General features: G+C 40.1%; 1 protein-coding gene across 23 annotated transcripts in view; it reads left to right on the top strand.

The window, feature by feature from the left end:
- The first annotated feature begins 2,467 nt into the window (after positions 1-2,467).
- The window catches only part of ROBO2 (roundabout guidance receptor 2), a 773,593-nt gene continuing 754,743 nt past the window's right edge, over positions 2,468-21,317 (top strand). For all 23 annotated transcript variants that reach the window (XM_083439198.1, XM_083439187.1, XM_083439205.1 and 20 more), the window contains exon 1: positions 2,468-2,609. In XM_083439198.1, the coding sequence (XP_083295324.1) occupies positions 2,483-2,609 (127 nt within the window). In that variant the 5' untranslated portion in view covers positions 2,468-2,482. The remainder of the gene's footprint in view (positions 2,610-21,317) is intronic.

The raw sequence follows: 21,317 nt of genomic DNA, 5'->3' as shown, positions 1-21,317 counted from the left end.
CTTCCCTGTAATGTGTTGTATGAATTATTGATTTTGGATTATGGATGGGGTTATTGTTTTCATTGTGGTTTTATATGCTATAACCTACCCTGGGGCCTTCTATTAAAGGCTTAACAACAACAACAACAACAACAATAATAACAACAGCAACATCAGCAACTACACACTCACCACACATGCCACACACATATGCAGACACATTCAGACAAACACAGCCACACATATTCAGACACACATATGGTTTTCTGGGGTGGGAAATTAAGGAAGGGAAACTCTCTTCTTATCTTTTAAAAGGGCCTCTACTCCCTTATTGGGCACTAACACTCCAAGAAGACCTTTGCAAACAGGAAACTGACTTCTCACCTGCTTCCTGAGCTCTAAAACCTTGCAGTGCTGCTATTATTGCAGGAACCTCTCCTTTCTGTTTCCTGAGCTACCTGGGAGGCAAAAAGGCCCCATTTAAAAATAAAAAGTGGCATTCAACTTGAAGACTGAAAACATTTTGGAAATCTAGAAATACCAGAAAACCTATTTGGGAGGTCTTGGAGGACCACATAGAACTGCTTTGGGGGACAGATATAGGCAATCGGTAGGGTTAGCCACCCCTGATCTAGGTAGAAAAATGTAAGCTGAAGATAACGTCCTAGATCTGAAAACGTTGATGGCTGTAATGCAATATTAGAAGTAATGTCTTTGGTGGAAGAGAGAAGTCTTTCTGTTCCACTTCAAGATTTGGTTAAAAGCTGGCCACATAATTTTAGATGCATGACTTGGATATTTTAAACTATTATCCCATTCTCTATTCAATGACATGACACTTTTATTTCCCCAATTTACATCCATAGGATTTTTTTCTAATAGAATTGGCACACATATGCATCTTCCTATATAAATAAAAATGTAAGTCTGTTGTCATGCAGCAGTTTGTGTGGCCACCAATAGGTGGCTACACCAACTCCAGTGTGATGGCAAGCAGCATGGGCAGCAGGTGATGTAGGCAAGCTGTTTAACATGAGGGGAGGCACTTCACAGAGCAGTATGGCAAACTGCTCTGTGTGTAGCACTCCCCCCCCCCCCCAATTAAACATGGTTTTAATTTTACAAGCACAGAGACACACACTACCTGCTTTAAATATGTAATTTTATATCCAACCCTATCCACTCCAGGGTGTCATGAAGAACCACATAGCTGTATTTTCAAGCCTTCAGCTACTTATCCCAAAAGTGTGACCGAGGAACATGAAATTGAAAATATCTACACTACATGCACACTTTTGGGATGGAAACATCTTTTATGAAAAGTTCAAGTTCTTTGAACTTTTTCCCGCTGGAAAGCTTTGGAGTTGGGAGGTAGGCTAAGTTCAAACAAGATTATTACTTAATTAACTAGGAGTGGTTATTTGGCCACAAATGGAGAAGGAATCTTTTGTGGGGGTTTTGCTGCAACCTCTCCCTAAATATATGGATGCAGACTGTGTTTTCACCTCACAACCTGTTTTATAAAAGCATAGGGACAAACAATATCAAAACATAAAACCAACAGACCAGAATCTTAGTAGCTGTATAGCTATAACAGGTCAGATTGTGTGTGTGTGTGTGCTCTTTACTTTCTTTTAAAAAATCCAGAAGCCTGTACTTTTCCATCTCATAAATATTTCAGATAAATCTATGAATAATTAGTGCAACAAAGATTAAATCTTCTTCTAAAGATGCACGGTGAATGAAGTAAAGCACTGCTAACATGCAGCTAAGTCTTGAGCATTTATACAGTCTGAAGCAGGAAATTTCTCGCACACAATAGAGATTAAACACACTCGGTGCATACAGTATTCTCCTCAGCATTCTGAATTGGGACTATGGCGTAGCAGTTGTTGTCTTGAGCAGGTTTTTCTTGGTGATTTTCAAGCCCGGTGTTACCTACCCAAGTGGCAGTGACACCAGCTTTCACCGAAGCCTTATTACTCTTAAAAGAGCAATTTGGTTGGTTGCACGGCTATTAGGATCAGACAGCCAAGCTTAAAGCTGTCAGTACAACTGCTTCTCATCTGTTCTCTCTCTCTCTTTTTTCTTTCTCTCACCCCCCACAATCCTGACATCTTTTCTCTGTTCTGCTGGACACAGGCATTACTGTTTTTATCATTTTCAATCACGCTCACACTGAAAGCTGACGAATATATTCCCACTGAAGCCAAAGTGAGGAGCACGAAATTCTTTTATAGCTCCTATAGTAGCAGCAGCAGCAACAGCAGCAGCAGCAGCAGCACTAGCTGCATGTTGTGTGTGGGAAAAGCTGGATCACAGAGAGATGTGGCGTTCCTCAGGGCTACTTCACTAGATATTACTTCAGAATGGCAAAGCCGCTCCGTGTACTGATTTTTCAATGATTAATGACTCCTTTCCAAGCAAAGACTGAATGGAGAAAGTGAGGGGAAAGATGTAAGGGGTGGGGGGAGAGAAGACCTGTGGAAAATAACTTGCGGAAATGTTATCATCAGAGAGACAGAGGGAAATTACAATGCTTGAACTTCTTTTTATTTTGATGCTGCTCTTCTCTGGACCAACTCTAAGCAAGCTAAGTAGGACTAAATCAGGCAAACACTGGAAGGGTGGTAAGTGATAAAAGTTTTATAAGGAATGTCAATCGGAAACCCTGAAAAGCAAACAGGGCTCATATTTGATTTCTTGGTAATAAATATAATTTTTTGAAATGGTTGAGGTTTTAATTAGTGTCTAGATTTCAGATAAATTCTGAATGGAATATAGAATTGAATCTAATGTGTTGCTTGTGCATTTTCCTGTGTAAAGCCTTTCCTTCCAAAAGGGAAGTATTGACTTAAATAAGCATGAATGCATAAGAGATCTTGGCATATCTGGATAAAGCTTTTGCCATGTACATATTCTAAACAGGTGATTTAGAAATTGGTGTACTTGTGAGTGTGATAGCATTGTTTGCTTGTTTCAGAATGGATATGGGAGAGGGGGAAGGGAGAAGGGGTACAGATGCTTGTGTCTATGTTGCCTGTAAAGGCACTGTAGGCTCCTGAGATTGACCTGTTTTATATATATAGGTACTTTATTCTGTTCAATGTACACATTATTAGTACACATTATGAAATTGTTGGGCAGACATTTTTCAGAACATGACTGTTACGGAAATGCAGTGCCAGCATCACTAATGGACTGGCTGACTGTATCAGTGTTGATGTGTTAATAATGAATAATTGCATTAACTTTATTGAATTTATTTTATTGTGCTAAGGAAAAAACCCACCTCTTATGGCTTTTGAAGGCTGCAATCTATTTCTTTCCATACTCATAAACTCAGGAGGATATGCATGCTATTTGTGCTGTTACAGTTCAGTAAATATTAATTTTGCTAAAGTTTGCTTTGTTTTGCTTCTGGAAAGTAATAAATTGATATCTATGGGAAAACATGGAATAAAAATAGTTGATAGTCAAATAGTAAATGAATATCAATGATTTGGGGAGGAAAGTGGTTGTAGCAGATGCTAGACAGTATTCGCCTTCTCTTTCACCCCAGATGTTTCTTGATATTGTTGATTGGAAGCACCCCAGGACTTGTGCACCTCTCCAGTTGATCACTGCTTCAGTAGCACTTTCTGGTTTTTTTATACTGCCAGTGTTGTGATCTGAGGTTAAAGAGTAACATCAACATTAAGAAGAAGTTTTAATAATTCATCACAACATCTCAGCAGGAGACTCTCATCCCATCCCTCCCCCCCCCCATCTCTCATTGCATGAAAGACTTTACAAACCATCCACGTGCTGTATCTTCAAGGGAAAAGTTCCAGCAGGAAATTAGCCTGAAATGTGTAAAGCACAAGGTAGCCAACAGATTGTGAATCTGTCTTCTTTTGCTTTTGCTTTATTTCATTGAAAGTTGTGGCAGGTGAACATGACTGGCTTGCTTATGACATGTTTTATTTTTCTTCTTATGTGTACTTGATACCCGTGCAGAAGACCTTGCTGTACTTCCTGCCTGCCAGTGTCAACGGAGGCAGGGAATGTGGTTCATGAAATGCAGATGGTGTGAAGCTGAGTTCTGACAAAGGCCTACAGTGAATTTGCAAACTAATCATGTTAGCGTAATAGATAAGATCCCTGCCTTCTCTGGTAGCTATAGGTTTCTCCACACAGGCACATCATCACATCACCTCCACTACATGAAACAGACTTTCTCTCATGGTCACTCAATAATGATATGGTTGATAAATGAGCAGAAGTGCCTAAGCTGCCCCTTGATGGTTGTGGCAAGGTGGAAAGCAGAGTGCATATCCCTGCTTGGTTTATAAAAGCTTGTGTCCTTAATAGTTGTTTCTTGATTGTGTGCAAAAGGTCAACTGACTGTTTTGCTGTGAATAAAGTTTCCACAAGCCACCACTCAAGGCATATTGTGGATGTTTCTGGCAATGTCTGACAATGGCAAGTTAGGCATTGGATAAATGCCTTGTATCTCATTAGTAGGAGAAGCTGAGATGAGTATAGGGAAAGTGCCGCAACCCCAGAGTCATCTGTGACTGAACTTAACTGTCAGGGGTCCTTTACCTTTACCTTTATTGTAGGATAGGGAGTTCTGGCACTGAAAGGAACCACAGGTGCTGCCAAATCACCTGGCTTCTAAGGTACTTTGGGCCCTAAACAACATGGGCCCAAAGGCTTGTATTCAATGCAGCACTAAGTAACCATCCCATTAGTGCAAGGATTTTCACTTGTCAGCAAGACTTCCCCCACTCTCCTCTTCCTGTGCTTCCCCAAATTTGGGAGTTCTTACAATCCCATGGAGCAGATTTGGGGACATAGGTGTGCATAGCACACTTCCTCAGGGTGTGAAGCCAGGGAATTTGTCTTTGTGGAAGAGATGACAGTGCTCAGGGGAAATTACCTTGGCCCCACTTGGAGGGCTCATTCTGTTGCCTGAGGTTTTGCAACAATGCAGGGCCCCCATGTTCGCACACCACAAAAGCAGTCCCTCACCATCACAGATCTCTCTCCACAAAAGGTGGCAAGCAGTAGACTCTTTGCAAGCAAACTAAAACACACTCCCACCTTTGCAGGAACATCTATCCCATCCTCCTTCAGCCTCTTCACTGTGCTAGCACTCATGGCTTGGATGGAGGTGGGCACCATAACCTGCTTGAAATTGTGGGACACAGCTCATTGGAAGACACAGAGAAGCAACCTGGTTGCCATGCTGTAGCTAGTACTCTACTACAGCTGAAAAAAGGTCAGGGACTCACAAAGCCACATTTTAAAAAGACATTAATGTGTGTCTCGGCACACCTGGCACACCCTGTACACATGCTTATATTTGGAGAGTGCGTGGGGCAAGTGTGGAGAAGGGGAAGAAGTCCATATGTGCAAGTGGAAATCATTTTCATGGTTCCCCCATGTCCTAGAGGTTCAGTTCACCTTTACCAGGGTCTGAGTCTTTAGTGTTGCAAGCCTTGTGTCTGGAAGGAAACATCCCCACTTTTTTTAGGTGCTTTTTAAAAACAAAAACAATACCCTAGACAGTTCAGACAAGCCTCTGTTGAACTGGATTGTTTTTGTGAACCAACAATTTTTTATCAACATGTTACTAATGCTTTTACCAATGCTGTTGCCGTTAGATTACATTTTTCTGTTGTGCACCACTTTGCTGTATTTCCTGTGAGAGCCTGGTTTATAAATATTTAAATAAATAAATAGTCCCCTCTTGCTAAGATAATGTTGGAAAGAGCCTTTAAACACAATGGATATGAACTGTGATAATAAATACCTTCTACAAAATCACCAGTGTGCCTATTGTGCGACATCTTAAGAACCTTGAACGTAGTAACTGCACTACTTTTACAGAGCAGTTGCCCTGAACATCGTCTGGATGCTGCAGCTGTAAAGAATTGAAACTGTTCCTTCTTAACTTATATGTATGAATATTCAGTTATGTAGGGGACATATCCAAGGATGTTGAGTGTTGGCCCCAAATCTTTTTTCTGAGTGCCCTGGGTGTTTCTGGGTAGGTAGTGAACTCAAGGGAAATATAACTGTGATGTGCTTTTGGATTCCAGGTAGGCTATTCACTTAGAAAAATTGATTGATTGATTATTATTTATTATTTTATTTAGAGGTCACTTGGAAAGTAATAAATGGGGGCAATTAAAGAGAAAAGTGAATTTATTTGGAACAAGATCTCTTGGGAAATTGATTGAGATAAATGAAGTGAAAAGCATTTAGGGTGATCTAGAATGGAGTGCAAATTAATTCAGGGCTTGTGCCCTGCATCTTTTAAGTACACTGCTAGATATATCTGATCTTGAGATTCATCATAATAATCTATGGAAATCACATCTACTTCTTTCATATTGTCAAATCTTTTCTCAATATGCACATAAAGATTTGATGTGGGTTGGAAATGGATACAGTGGATTTACATGTATATAAAGAGAAGATGTGAAAGCCAAATTGGCCAAATGCCATGAGAAAATTGGGCAGCTATTGACAACTAGTAGGCCATTGAGAATATCAGGTAGGTATTACTGAGGAAAGTGGTAGTCTTTACTTTTGTTCAGCATACACAATTAATAATTTGTTAGAGGGAAAACTGAAGTTGTTCCTGCTGACTCCACCCTCAGCCTCCACACAAGTATATTGTGTAGGCTTCCTATACATTATCCAAGGCTTCAAAAATTCGAAGGTTCAGATTGCACCAGGGAGATTTGTCAGGTACTAAACAGCGGCTAGGAACATTACAACTTCTTTCCATCTATAATTTTTTCCACCTACAAATCCAGGTGGAAATTCAGCAAGTCATTAGACATTTAAAAGAGAAATGTTGCTGTACTAATAGTTACCCTGTGAAAAAGTAGCAGCTTACTTCCACATTACTTTCAGTAGTAAGATACAGTTTAATCTCAGCTGTAACAATTTTCATGTCTTTGTCTGACATGAAATACTATACTATACAAATACTATTGCTAAAGAACCTATGTATGCAAAGGCCACAATGCTATTCATCCAAATTGATGTGTAGTTAGCATGACTTATTTTTAAGAGAGAGCTTCATATCTGGAAGCATCATGATCATTTATCAGAGAAAATCATACCTGCTACTGGTTTATCACCAGATAGTTATCCATAATATATCTGCAGTAAAAAAAACTTGGGCAACAGTTTTTGGTACATGTGTGAGTTAAAGGAGCACCATTTGTCCAAGTTGCAGTATCTGTGTAAAGTTTATACAGCAACCGATGGGCAAACTGCTTTTCCAGTTAACAGTGTTTACATTTTTACTCTTTTCTTGGCTCCTTTTAGTACAACTCCTCCAGCTGGAACCCAACCTCTTCTATACCAAAGTATATCTAGCATTGTGTGGCCTTGAATCCCATTTTTTGATCCTGTCCATTCTTTCCATTGCCTTTTTTTTCTGGGTATAGAATGTTGCCCTTTACAATGCAGTACAATTCATAGGGACGTGGGTGGCGCTGTGGGTAAAAGCCTCAGCGCCTAGGGCTTGCCGATAGAAAGGTCGGCGGTTCAAATCCCCGCAGCGGGGTGCGCTCCTGTTGTTCGGTCCCAGCGCCTGCCAACCTAGCAGTTCGAAAGCACTCCCGGGTGCAAGTAGATAAATAGGGACCGCTTACTAGTGGGAAGGTAAACGGCGTTTCCGTGTGCGGCTCTGGCTCGCCAGAGCAGCGATGTCACGCTGGCCATGTGACCCGGAAGTGTCTCCGGACAGCGCTGGCCCCCGGCCTCTTGAGTGAGATGGGTGCACAACCCTAGAGTCTGTCAAGACTGGCCCGTACGGGCAGGGGTACCTTTACCTTACAATTCATAGGTCCCAATGTCTGTTGTCCATTATCTTATTTGCAATGCCACCTTCCATTGAATTCCTCTTTGTATTTGCTTTCAGTGGTTGCTGTTAAAAAACCCCACACATCCCCAAAAATTACTTGTCAGAAAGTAGATTTGTAATTCTGAAGAGAAGATTCTTAAATTAGAAGCTGAGCAAATTCATTATGGGAAAATAGATGTGAGGAAAGAAGCTTTGGAACAGTTGTGAAGTATTGTCAACATTAGAGAATCAGCAGGCAAAACCAAAGTTTCTTAATTAGCACTACAAATAGAATGAACCCATGGAAATTGCCTGTTAAATGTTCTAAGAGATCAGATATTCAGAGATATTAAAATGCTGGCTCTTTTTTGCGGAGGGGGATCTGGTTTTCATTTTGATTTTAGTAAGTGATTTTTAATGTGAGACCTTCAGATATAGGGCGATATAGAAATAAAATAAATAAAGAAATAATCATAATGTTCCAAATGATGAACTACCCCACATGCATATTGAGGTGCCTAAGAAAGTTATGTGGATATTTTGGCTTTCCCCATTTTAGTAATTTTTTTAAAGGCAGTTACATTAACTGCTAAATACCATTGATTTTAGACTCTTAACAACTCAAAGAATTTTCCGATAAATACTCAAGGACCACATTATAGCTTTTAAAAGCCATTTGTAAACACCTCTAGGAATTCTTCGGAAGAAGGGAGTGAAACTTTGGTTTCATGGTTTAATTTTTAAAACCGTTTTTTTTAAAAAAAGAGAAACAAATCGTAAGTAATGCTAACCTTTTTGTTATTCCATCATTACTCTTCTGAATGCCATGCAAATCTTTTTACCCGCAAACCCATTATAAAATGCTTTTTCTAAGTATTATGCATCTTTCAGATCTTTCTGTAGATCAGGTGTGGGGAAGTTTGGTCCTCCAAATACTTCATGAACTACAGCTACTGCCAGTCCCAGGAAGCATGGCCCAGATTATGGGATATGTAGCTCAGCAACATCTGGAAGGCCAAAGGTTTCCACACTTGCTGTAGATACTTTGTATGAGCTGTCTGGAAAAGAACCTGATGTTGGGAAAGATTGAGGTCACAAGGAGAAGGGGATGACAGAGGACGAAATTGTGTTGTTCTCACTAAATCCATAGCAGAGGAGCTGCCAAAGTAATGACTCAAGAAACGTCTAAATCAGGCATGGCCAAACTTGGCCCTCCAGCTCTTTTTGGGACTGCAATTCCCATCATCCCTAGCTAACAGGACCAGGGGTCAGGGATGATGGGAATTGTAGTCCCAAAACAGCCAGAGGGCCAAGTCAGCCCATGTCTGGTCTAAATAAAGAAACAATGGGAAGATCTGGGAGACACTATTCCTAGTTCAAGATGAAAACTTTAAAAACTGCTAGAATACACCATCAGACTACAAGCAAATTCTGATAGATTCCACCTCCCCCATAAACCTGTAAAATAAATCTCAAGCCATGGGAATCACATTTTACAAGTTTAGGCTCTGCTATGCAAACGTGCAGGCAAGAGTATTCTGACATTTTTGAAGGCATTTGGACTAAATTTGGCACCATTGTGGAAAATGAGTGATGGGTGAATAAAAGTGTGCTGAAGGGTCTGGGCGCAGAATGTCTGAAAGGAGAAACTAGGATGTTACTGGTAGCATTCAGATTCCATGGTTCTGCTCCTCCAAACCAAAAACTAGTTGTGTGTTTATACCCTCCTCACTAACTAATGCTGCCTAATAAATGACTTCCTGGGTTAATCAAACCATAGTTCGTTATTCTGTGGTTTCAGCAAGCCCTCACACCCCAGATAGCAACCACAGTTTGATCCTGGTATGTTTTCCAGCTTTTATTTGCTTGTTCAAACCATATCTTGTCAGTTAAGACAGACTATTGTTGGATTATGTTAGCAAGTTTTTACTAAGTCACACATGAGGAGAGATTGCTTGGCTCATTTCCAAAATATGTCTGAATGTAGCCACTATGTTAAAATGGAAAAAGTTGTATATGTTGCATATGCTCTCAGCCATGCAAAATACAGTGGTTTATGTTGAATCTGTGCTAGGTTTTAGCAGAGAATGATATTTTGTGAAGAATGATATTATTTGCAAAATAAAAGAGTAATCTTTACTATGCCTATGTAATTTAGCATATGAATTTACAACACTGAATTTTTTTGGGGGGGGGCGAGGGAGAGATGTGTGAGTTTTTTATTTTTACTGTGAAACATTTAAAGTAACATGCTAGCAAAAAGCAGCTTTGTGGCTTTTCAGTATGTGGTAATAGATTGTCTTTGGTAGGGAAAGCTCAGACATCCCAAATCAGCTGACTTCACTGTGGTAATGAATATTTGTGCAAAGCCACCTTACTCTGAAGACTTATTTGAGGTCTGAATGCTTGAGACACAGAGTTACTGCTACTTTGATTGCCTTTATGTAGAAATTACTTTGCTAAGCATGTCTCAAAATCAGGTTATTCTAATTGGCTAAATTTTCTTTTTAAAGATTTCTTTTATTATAGTTCTGTGTTTGAATATGCTTCCTTTTCTGATTGTCTGATTAAATTCTGAATCCTTTTCTATGTACACTTGAGGAAGATGTGACCAAGAGGCTAATTCTTCCTGCTTAATGGTAATGAGCTTTGACCCTATAAGCTTTGAATTCAGAATTATAATTTGGTGTGTGTTTGCAGAAACTTTAGTAAATATGCTATGTGCAAGAGCCTCAAAAGCTCGTGCAAGTAATCAAGATTTTTGACGGTTTATACATGAGTTTTTGTTCAGAGTAATCTGGAAGTGTAAATGATTTCACAATATGGAATGCATATGATTCGCTAATTAGGAAGCTTTGTAGGACCTAGATTTGTATCAAATAGGGTTTCTGATGGCTAGCTTTAAATTGGAGCATTTGACTGAACTTCCAGACTTCTTCTTTTTCAATCTTGGCTTCAGTGGTTGTCAGTTGACAATGGGATTCAGTGTGGCATTTGTGAGAATTTAAACGTACTAACACATGAAAGCAAAGAGTGGTTCTCCTCATAACAGTGGTGATTTTTGTAAAAAGTGAATGTTGCACAGCAGAAGAGGACAAATGGACTTTGTCTTTCTGGAACTAACATGACGCTTGTCTGTTCACTGTATAATCCATTCTATCCTGACAGCATATCCTTATGCATGCATTTAAAGCCCCACACAATTATAACGATGTGAGGTTTGAGTAGAAATATGGTAGCTGCCTTCTCTGTCACATCCCCATTGCCTATCTCCACTGCCCTTCACTTGTTGGAAGGCAAAGGTCTGCGGCAGGAGGCCTGCTTTACTCAAGTCCCTAGCTTGTGTAAATTAGATTCCTGCAGAGACACACTGCATTTTTACTGATAGCATCAGTGTATCATCATTAACCCTCTAAACACGCTAGTTAAAGCACCAGACCTGCTCTGTAAGAGCTATTCCATTCAGGGGGGAACTCCTCACAAGTACACTAATTTGTTCAAAACACCTTTTTAAGTGTGACCATTTTTGCATGATAAAAATGGCTGAGTTCTGGTTCCACCAGCTTCTGCTTCATTTTCTTGACCACCCACTCTTTAAGGACAAAGATAAATACAGGCATTTGAGTAATATGAAACTAAGGGTTTATAAAGGGTTTATAAAGGCTCCTTAGATTGAATAAGGGATTTAATGAAAGGCAGATAAGGGGTTGTTGTTTTTTTGGGGTTGTTTGGTGGGGTTTTTTTTTGGGGGGGGGGTGAATACTTCTTTTTTGGTTGGAGACAGACTGCTTCCAATAATCATTTTTTATTGGATAATCATTCTTTGTCAACACAGTGGAGACAAATTACAAATGTGACACAACTCTACTGGACCTTTGGTCAAAATTTTACAAATATGTTTCTACTCAATGTATCCCACAGCAAGCTGTTAAAAACTGTTATAGCTTCACATGTCAACCCAGTCACAAAATTACCTGACTGGTCTGTCAGTTATGTGGTTTAAACCTAGGAGTTGCTTTCTATCACATAATTCTTACAAGAATGTTGTTTGACGTGGACTCAAATTCCATCTTAAATAACTTTAGATTTTTAAAATCTGTTAAGCATGATACATACAGTATTGGCTTCTGAGCCAATAATGTTGTTATTTTGAATTTGATAACATCTGTGAATTGGTTCCTTTAAGTTTATAATATGAAAAGGAAAATAATAATAATGTGTATTTGTGGTTTATATGTGCAAAATCATCACTCTCTCCCTGGGCTTTTTTCCAGCCGGAACTCACCAGAACTCAGTTCTGGCACCTCTGAGGTGGACTCCATTGCCACTACAGTGGTACCTCTACTTACGGACACGATCCGTTCTGGGGTGCCGTTTGCACCCCAAAAAGTTCGTAAGTAGAGCGCCACTTCTGTGTGTGCGTGTGCGCCGATATAGCGCTCCTGTGCATGCACAAAACGTGCAGATCGCTTCTGCGAGCTTCTGGATTGGCCGCGTTCGTAGCCAGAAAAAACGCAGCGTGAAGCAAATGCAACTCAGGGTTTGACTGTATAAGATAGCAAGGGTGAGTTTATGGTGAATCCTGGCACCTCTTTTTTCTAGAAAAATAGCACTGTTCTCTCCTGTATTTTTATGGGCAGAATCCAAAATAAAAATTACATTCTCTCATTGGTTTCAGTGGGCGAGGTTTAAGCATGTTTCACTCTCCTGTTAAAATCAATTACCGGTAAGCTACCATCCTGGCTCTGCAGGAGCCAAGGCACAAACCAAAAAATCACAGAATAATAGAATAGTAGACTTGGAAGGTATCCCAAGGGTCATCTAGTCCAACCCCTTGCAATGCATCCATGGCAGATGACCATCCAACCTCTGCTTTAAAACCTCTAATGAAGGAGAGTCCATAACCTCCCAATAGAGTCTGTTCTACTGTTGAGCAGCTCTTAGATCAAGTCAATTTGGGTGTGTTTGCATTTCACAAAAGGGGAGGGTTGGTTCTTGCTTCAGTTTTTTGTACACACCGACAGAAATTGAGCAAGAAGTATCTTCCTTCATTCTATAACTTTATCAAGAAGTAGAAAATCTATTATTAAAAATAAATAAAAAATTAACATGTAATTTTGCCACAACAGTGAAGCTTTCTATAAAACTGGGTAGGGTCTGCCAACACTATGAGCAACTCTTAAACTCCCCTAGCACACTCCCACACTCCCCTCCCACACTCCTGTGTGGAGCTGCAGTCTGTTGTACAAAGGGTGCAATATTGTATCAACCAGCCTCAGCACACCTCTTTCTGTGCCCCAGTTAGCAGGTTTTCACCACACCAGTAGAGACATCTTCAGCCTGAGACAGATCAGATGCCTCATAGCATCCACCAAGGCACCACTCTTCCTCTCCTCAATTCCCATGCATCAACCTCTTGCTGCTTTAAACAGTGGACACTCTTAGGCCCTTCTAGGCCATCTTGCTGTGACAAATGTAAGGTTCTTCCTCAAAGTTAGGCACTGAGGGAGAGATGGCTCCAGAGAGTGTTGTTGTTGTTGCTGCTGCTTTAAAGTTTCAAATTGCTTTAAAGTAGCAAGTGTTCACACCTTAAACAGTAACACTTTTGTGCCACATCGCCCAAAATGCCTCACTGAGTCTGAAGACCCTGTTGACTCTGAGTGACCTCAGGAGGAGTTGTGGCAAAGTGGTGACATCACTCGTAGGGTTGTGTGCAATGGGATAATGATGCCGACAGCAAAAGGCAGCAGCCAGAGAGCAAGTGGAACAGTAGCAGGCAGGCCTCCAGTTTGCTGGGGCAGGAACACCAGTCCGCTTCCCCTTCTTATCTGCAGTCGGAGAGGCAATAGCTCACCTTGGTGAACTAGAAATTCAGCCCAGGCCAAGTACTTCCCATACTCTAGTTGTCTAAGTCCCTAGATCTTAGGGATTTTATTTTATTTTTTTCAACCCAACGGTCCTCAAATGCATTTCCACCTTAAGCCATCCTTCTGAGCACTCTGAGAGCTTGGAAGGGGATTTGTGCTGAACCCCAGATACTTTGGGGGTGGATCCAATAGCTCACTTCTTTCAAAGGAAGGATTCTTCATTTGATGGCGAAAGTGGATGAAGTTAAGTTTTGTTCCAATACTTTCTCTGAGTGCAGATTATTATCTATAATTACTCTTATGATTTAAAGACCAATGATACACCATATAGACTATCCCCTTGCCTGGCAGGCACCAGTTGGGAAGTACTATGGAATCACATCCCCAAAGCTGAAAGGCCAGCAGTGGTATGTTAACCATGATTCAATAACTGTCCTTTGTGCAATCCAACAACATGCTGACAATTGCTTTTAATTTGCAGCACTAGTGGAATTCTTGGCTGTGGGGGTTAGAGCACTCTCCAGGTGATAGAAAAAGTGTGCTGAATTAACCTACATATAGATTCCATAAAGAGTCCATTTGAAGAACTATACTACCATGGTGCTTTTGATGGCAGGGAAAATGTTATTCTCCACTGCCATTGTTTGTACTCAGTGATATTTAGTGGAATTGTTCCTGTTGCAAAATGCCTTGTTGCATCTCAGTTCCGCTCATCTGAAAGAATATATGTTGGTATCTTTCTGCAGTTTCAGTGGAAAACATTTTGTAGTGGCTTTTCTTTTCCTTTCCTTTCCTAAAAAAGCATTTAGACTGATTTTGGTTCAAATGGGCCACAAACCATTCCATTCCAAACTGGAGAGAGGCAACTGCCTTGGGCCAGCATTGTTCAGGCTCAGATAGGTTGAGGGAAAGCCCCAGGTGAGCTGGGCCAACCCAATATCTGCCTCAAACTCACTTTGTCTCAGCAGGTCTTGGATCTGGATTGTGCCTTTCTGAAGGGGAAAAATATTGGTTAAAGCCTAATTTTGTACACAAATTTCAATGCTGGTAATTCAAAGAAAAAGATAAACATTAAATGGGTGTACATAGTAAAATCAACATAATAGAATGACAGGTAAAAACATAAAAATACAAACATCAGAAAACCATAGAACTATGCCACTATTTATTTATTTATAAATAAATAAATTTCTGTACCTGCAAACCAAGGTATTTGATTCTGCCCAACTTGCCAGTGTTAGGTAAATAGTATGGTTCCAGCTCAGCAGCAGGCATTCCTGTGTAAGTCAGACGTTTGGGCTTCTAGCCTGACTTTGATACTACAGCAACTTTGAATAAGTTGAATGGACTAGTTCTCAGTGAATTAGTTATTGGTATTGAGCAAGTTGTGGAGATGTTTTTAAACAGGATAGCGTATTGAACTTAGATCGTCTCTAAGGTGCTAATGGACAAAAATTTTATTTTTATTTATTTATTTTGACTGCGTCAGACCAACACGGCATCCTACCTGAATCTAGAGCCAGTTCCTATCTTTCTTGTCTTCTTAGTCCCACAGTATTAAGTGGTTTAAAATTATTTTTATTTCCAATTCCATTGAAGTTATCCTAATAAGTTCCATAACCTTTCATTTTATCACTGCTATTGTTTAATAGCAATATAAAACCACTGGAGGTGATTGTCCTGTGATTAGCAGTATTAAAATATGCTGAAGAACACCATACAGTACTCTGGTCTAGAAATAATGCTTTGGGAGGCTGAATTGGGGTTTGTATTTGACTAAATGAGAGCCACAGTGACTCTAAACAACATAAGATGGAGGTTGTGGCTCATGTAACTGAGAGAGGATTTCCTTTCTAGAGATAAGTCGTAGCCTTTTGAAATAACATAAGCAAAAGGAAATGGATTATTGATTCAGTCTAAAATTAACAGAGTGAAGGAGGAGTCTTTCTGCCTTTAGAATACCAAAGAATGTGGTATGTTTTCTTTATATCATATTTAGTGCTGGTATCCAGTTTATAAATTCACTTTTACAGCCAACACTGAATTGTCTCCCTTGGAAATGCTTACCTGTACTATAAAAAGCAAGGCTCTTGCAGAATAAGCTACATGCACTGCGAATATGGGATAATATCATGTATTATTCATGCAGATTTACAGTATCTGTATTCCTCTTTCCCATCCCTTTCCCAAACAATGAACACAGTAATTCCACTTTGCACGTAATGTAATATACAAAGTTGTTTTTGTTTTAAAGTGTGTTGTAAAAGTCAATTTTCTCAACATGCTTTAGTCCATCTGCAAAATCAAAGAAATATGATTGTATTTTTTCAAGAGCAATTTTAGTGACAAGTTAAATTTACAACATCCATACATGAATGTACAAAGCAGAAAGCCAGGTTTGACATATCTTTTGGTTTAGAATGTGAGTTCAGGGCGGGTGGGGAAGGATTTAGAAGACCTACTTTATGACAAGACCTGGATGTCGGGTTACTAAAAAAGTGGGCTTGATGCAAGACCCACACACTCTGCCAAGCTGCTCCTTCTGAACATCACCCAATCACCCAAAACTTCAATCACCCAAAACTATTCTTACTTGCTTTGCCATGGAAACCCTACCTATCAGCTATATTAGCTTACAGAACCTCCATGCTCAGAGTCAGTATACCTCTACTGGGAGCAAGCAGAAGAAGAATATGGTTGTCTACATGCTGTGCTGGGTTGGCTGCTGTTGGAAAGACAAGGTTTAGATTAGAGAGAAACAAGTGCCTTAAGAAAAAAAAACACAAATTGAATACAGTACAGGGGATGAGTCTGAGCTTCAAACACTGAGCCACGCCTTTAATTTAACATTTGTTCTTGCAAAATGTATTTAAGGTAGTCAAATTAGTGAGGCCTCTGAGATCAGTGCTTTGTCAAGGTGCTTTGTCCAAGGTGACAAACAGAATACAAGGCAGAGGAAGGGCCAGGTATACCAGATGCAAGATACCTTTAATGCTTTTTTTTTTTTTTTGTCAGCTTCAAAAAGCATCTGGCTCATAACTGTTGGCAGTATAATGCTGGGCTAGATCCAGCCACCCATACTGATGATCTGATCTACTAGAACTTCTACTACTTCTACTACTACTACCCTTGCTGCACAAATAAGAAGAGTTCATATTTCTCTGCTATGCTCCACTGTTGTATTGAGGGACAGGCAGAGATAGACTCTGGGGATCCTTGGCGCACCTGCAGCAGTATACTGTGCTGGATCTTTAGAACCCCCTTCTGCCCCCCCCCCCAAATTCAAAAGAATATAATAGTCCTGTTTGTTTGGACCAAATGGCTATCTAGGTCAGGATCCTGTTTCACACAGTTGCAATCCAGATGTCTATGGGAAGCCAACAAGTAGGGAATAAGCCATTTGCCATTGTTCCACATACAAGTTTGCAAGTGTGTAAGACTGCATCAGTGGGAGTTCCAACCTGGGAAGTCTAACTGCTGTGTACACTCACTGAATTAAACTTGCAATTAGACTTCATTATGGTCTGTGCAGATTAGCTTGGGGAGCTGTATATGAGATGGAAAGATTGATCATGTGTTTATGCTTCTGCAGCTCAACTTACATACGGCACGCACCAGCCAAACCAAAGGTACTTTTTCCCTTCAAGGAGTGAAGGGAAATATTCCTATTCAGAAGAATTCACAGGCCTATTAGCAATGATGGTCAGATACAGAGCTGATTTATGTACTATTGGAGTACCACAGGTGCTGATCCACATAGTTCTGCCCACATGGCTAGAGCAGATTATGTGGTTGCACACCATGCTAGAGAAAAAAGGATTTATATTATATATTTCTTATCCTGCTATATACTCTTCCATCATGGGAAATAGATGTGGTCATTACCCAGTGTGGAAGAAGATGAATTATGGAGGTGGCATGAATAATACCACTATAGCTACCATGTTAAATGGTATCCCACTTTCAAAACATTTGACAGAGTAGAAACTTTGAACATAGGAGCCTATATACTGAGTAGCATATGGAACCATACCTACTGCATGGGCTAAATTCAGAAATAATGCTTTCCTAGAATTGAATATATCTAATCACGTCTGTCTTTCTGTCAGGACGATGATGCTAAAATGGTCTTAAAACAACATCCCCTCACTTTGCATTAAAGCTCTGAGACCAGCACTCAGCTCTGTGCATTTTGAACTCTGTGCAATAAAAGTTTTAAGAGATAAGAAGCTTTTTCTATTTCAGGGTTGCCATTAGTCTGAATAATGCATAAACAAGGGGAAAGGTTTGAAGTACTACTGAGGATCACAGTATAGCTTCAATTAAATTATACATCATTATCACAGCTGCCAAGACTGATGTGGGATTTTGGCCTCGTATATCACTAAATGTTCTATGTAGCTGTCTTGTCTAATTCTTTATTTCAAAGCAACCAACAACTCTCTTAGCAAAAGGGGGGAAATGAAGTTAAAAACGCAGCTTCAGAAACATGCAGGACATGGCATGGTTAATTATGATGGTATTTTGATGTGTCAACAATCAAGCACTAAGCGGGGGAAAGTTCAACCCTCTAGCATCAAAATAAAACACAAGGGAGAAATCAAACACTACTGAGTCGTGACATATTAGTTCTTGATTAAACAAAACACTGCATGCTGTCTCAGTCAGTGGAGCAGTATGCTTTATATCAGATAAGCAAGCCCTTTGTTAAACTCATGGTTATTATTCCATAATGTGCATTTTTCAAACTGCTCCTGCTTTGTCCAACACCATCCAGAACTACAAATTCAAGTGTTTATGATTAGTTGATAAAATTAGATAGGAGGAATTGTTGAAGATTAAATGGACAAATTGTTTGCCATGAGTGGTAACCATATTTTTTGTACGATCTATGCAATCCTGTTGATGGTATCATATGAATTGGTTATGCATTATAGCGTGATGGTGTATTATTCATACATCATTAATAGGTTTAATAAAGGGGGTGGGTGGCACTGTGGTCTAAACTACTGAGCCTCTTGCTTGCTGATTGGAAGTTCGGCGGTTCAAATCCGCATGACAGGATGAGCTCCCTTTGCTCTGTCTCAGCTTCTGCCAACCTAGCAGTTCTAAAGCACGCCAGTGCAAGTAGATAAATAGGTACTACTGTGGCGGGAAGGTAAACAGTGTTTCCATGTACTCTGGCTTCTGTCATGGTCCTCCGTACGCCAGAAGCAGTTTAGTCATGCTGGCCACATGACCCAGAAGACTGTCTGTGGAAAAATGCAGGCTCCCTCAGCCTGAAAAGTGAGATGAGTACCACACCCCATAGTTGCTTTTGACTGGATTTAACTGCCCAGAGGTCCTTTACCTTTATCAAATAGGTTTAATATTGCTAATTTTGGTGTGAATTCTGAGGCTTAAAGTATTGAAATCTGATAATACTTTGAGCACAGGATTGGGACTATGTAGTGCATACCTCCCTCCACACACTTTGTGTACAACAGTGGTGGAAATACTTCAGGCTTAGGGGATCTGTTTTGTTTTTCAGTTGAACCATAAGGTTTTACTGAATAAAAAAAATTTGATCCCAGGAATTTGGTTTGAATAACAGAAATGAACAGAATTTTCAGTCCTTCCATAAAAAAATTACTCCTGTTTGCCCCAAGATTTATTCAATCCAGCCATATGATTTGGAAGAGAGCCATTTTGTTGCCGCTGCTGTTAAATAACTGGGAGAAATTCTTGCCAATCTACTGCAAATCACAGAGATCTACCTTCTGCCCACCGTGGTGTATAGGATACTGTATAGGATTCCGTGTTTATGTGTGATTGCAAGTGTCTAATTTCCATGACTCAGGAGAACATGAGGACATGTACAGGTACATGGTCTCACATAATATGATGATCATAACAAGAAAGGGCCATAGCTCAGTGATGCACTGCATACCTTGCACACAAATGGTCCCAGGTTTTAATCTCTGGCATCTCCAAGTAAGGCTGGGAAAGAATAATCTCTGAAACCCTGGAGAGCAGCTGTAGTGTAGGCAATACTGAACTAGATGGATCAATATCCTAATGTGGTATAAGGCTGCTTCCTGTAAACATACACTCAGTTTAGACATGCACGGTGGTCTATTGTTCCACCACTCATACCATAGGTGCCAACTGCCTGAGGCCCTGGGGCCTGAGCACCCACAAAATTCCCTGTGAAGGGGCCAGACTCCCACAAATTTCAGTGCCAGGGCCATGCACACTGCATGGCACCCATGGCCCTGGGCACCCACAGTCCGGGCCCAGGCTGGCACTTCTGACTGATAAGGTATGGCTGTATTTCAAAATTGTGATATTACACTAATGCTTACAGATACAGTGGTACCTCGGGTTAAGAACTTAATTCGTTCTGGAGGTCCGTTCTTAACCTGAAACTGTTCTTAACCTGAAGCACCACTTTAGCTAATGGGGCCTCCTGCTGCTTCTGCACTGCCGCCGCACAATTTCTGTTCTCATCCTGAAGCAAAGTTCTTAACCCGAGGTACTATTTCTGGGTTAGCGGAGTCTGTAACCTGAAGCGTCTGTAACCTGAGGTACCACTGTAATGCTATTGCCCATATGGACTTTTAGACATAAAATGTCTTCTAAAATGTTGTACCTTCAGTGGTTAACTAAGCTGATGCATATACTGTGTCTTAGCAATGTGCCAATATGTCATTCTTTTTAGTTTGCCTATTGAGATTGCAATACTGTTTACATTTATATTCTTTGTAATTTTGCAGTACATTGGCACACAGAACTGTTTGCTTGTATCCAAATAGAATAGCTACTTACAAGATTTGCTTATTGGTAGGTGCTCCAACTTGTCTTTTAAATGGTTTTGTTTTGTTTTTATGTCTGCCAAGACTTTATCAGAAGGATGACAGGAAAGTTGCTACCCCTATAATGAGGTCATGGCTTTCCCGATATGAAACTTGGGAGGGAATTCCTAATCAGACAGCCTGCCAGCTGTTTCTTCTACATCTTGGTACATATCTTGGAGAAAACAACCGTTGACTTAATTTCTATATTGTTTTTGTCATATCTTTTCCTTGAGAAGTTATCATGTCAAAGTAAAAATTAGTACTGAGAAAGTAATGGCAGAATTTGTCTTTAGAAATGTATCTTACTAATTTTTTTTTATTCAGAATGATAGACTGCTTTCAACAGAAACCTCTGCATTCAGATCAGTGGCAAAGTAATGCCTAAAAATATGACAAGGATTTGATATATGGGAGAAAGAACAACCGTGTACTCAAAAGGGGTTCTGCATCCCAGCAAAAACTTTTCAGTCACTGGATTAGAGAACTTTGAGAAGTGTGGGCAAGGTGGTGCGAGTGTGTCGCTAGTACTAGACTTTCACCTAAAATATATAATACAGTGAGATGAAGTTGCTGTTGTTTTTAAAACCTTCTCCTGACTGGAAAGCAAACCTCCTGAACTGGGATCTGAGCTAACGTTTTTCGATCCTTTGTTGTTTCAGACATATGATCGGAGGCAGTGTTCTAACATAGCCTAGCAACTAGAGTGGACTCCCATCTAACCCATGTGGCAGGGAGGATGAAACATAGACACTGGAAGCCTCTCTTTTGTTTCCAGATTAGGTT

The sequence above is a fragment of the Podarcis tiliguerta genome (genome assembly GCF_965153285.1).
Source record: "Podarcis tiliguerta genome assembly, chromosome: 4".
In the NCBI taxonomy this organism is placed as follows: Eukaryota; Metazoa; Chordata; class Lepidosauria; order Squamata; family Lacertidae; genus Podarcis; species Podarcis tiliguerta.
Note: the sequence above shows the minus strand (reverse complement) of the source record. Positions and strands in the feature narration are given on the sequence as shown.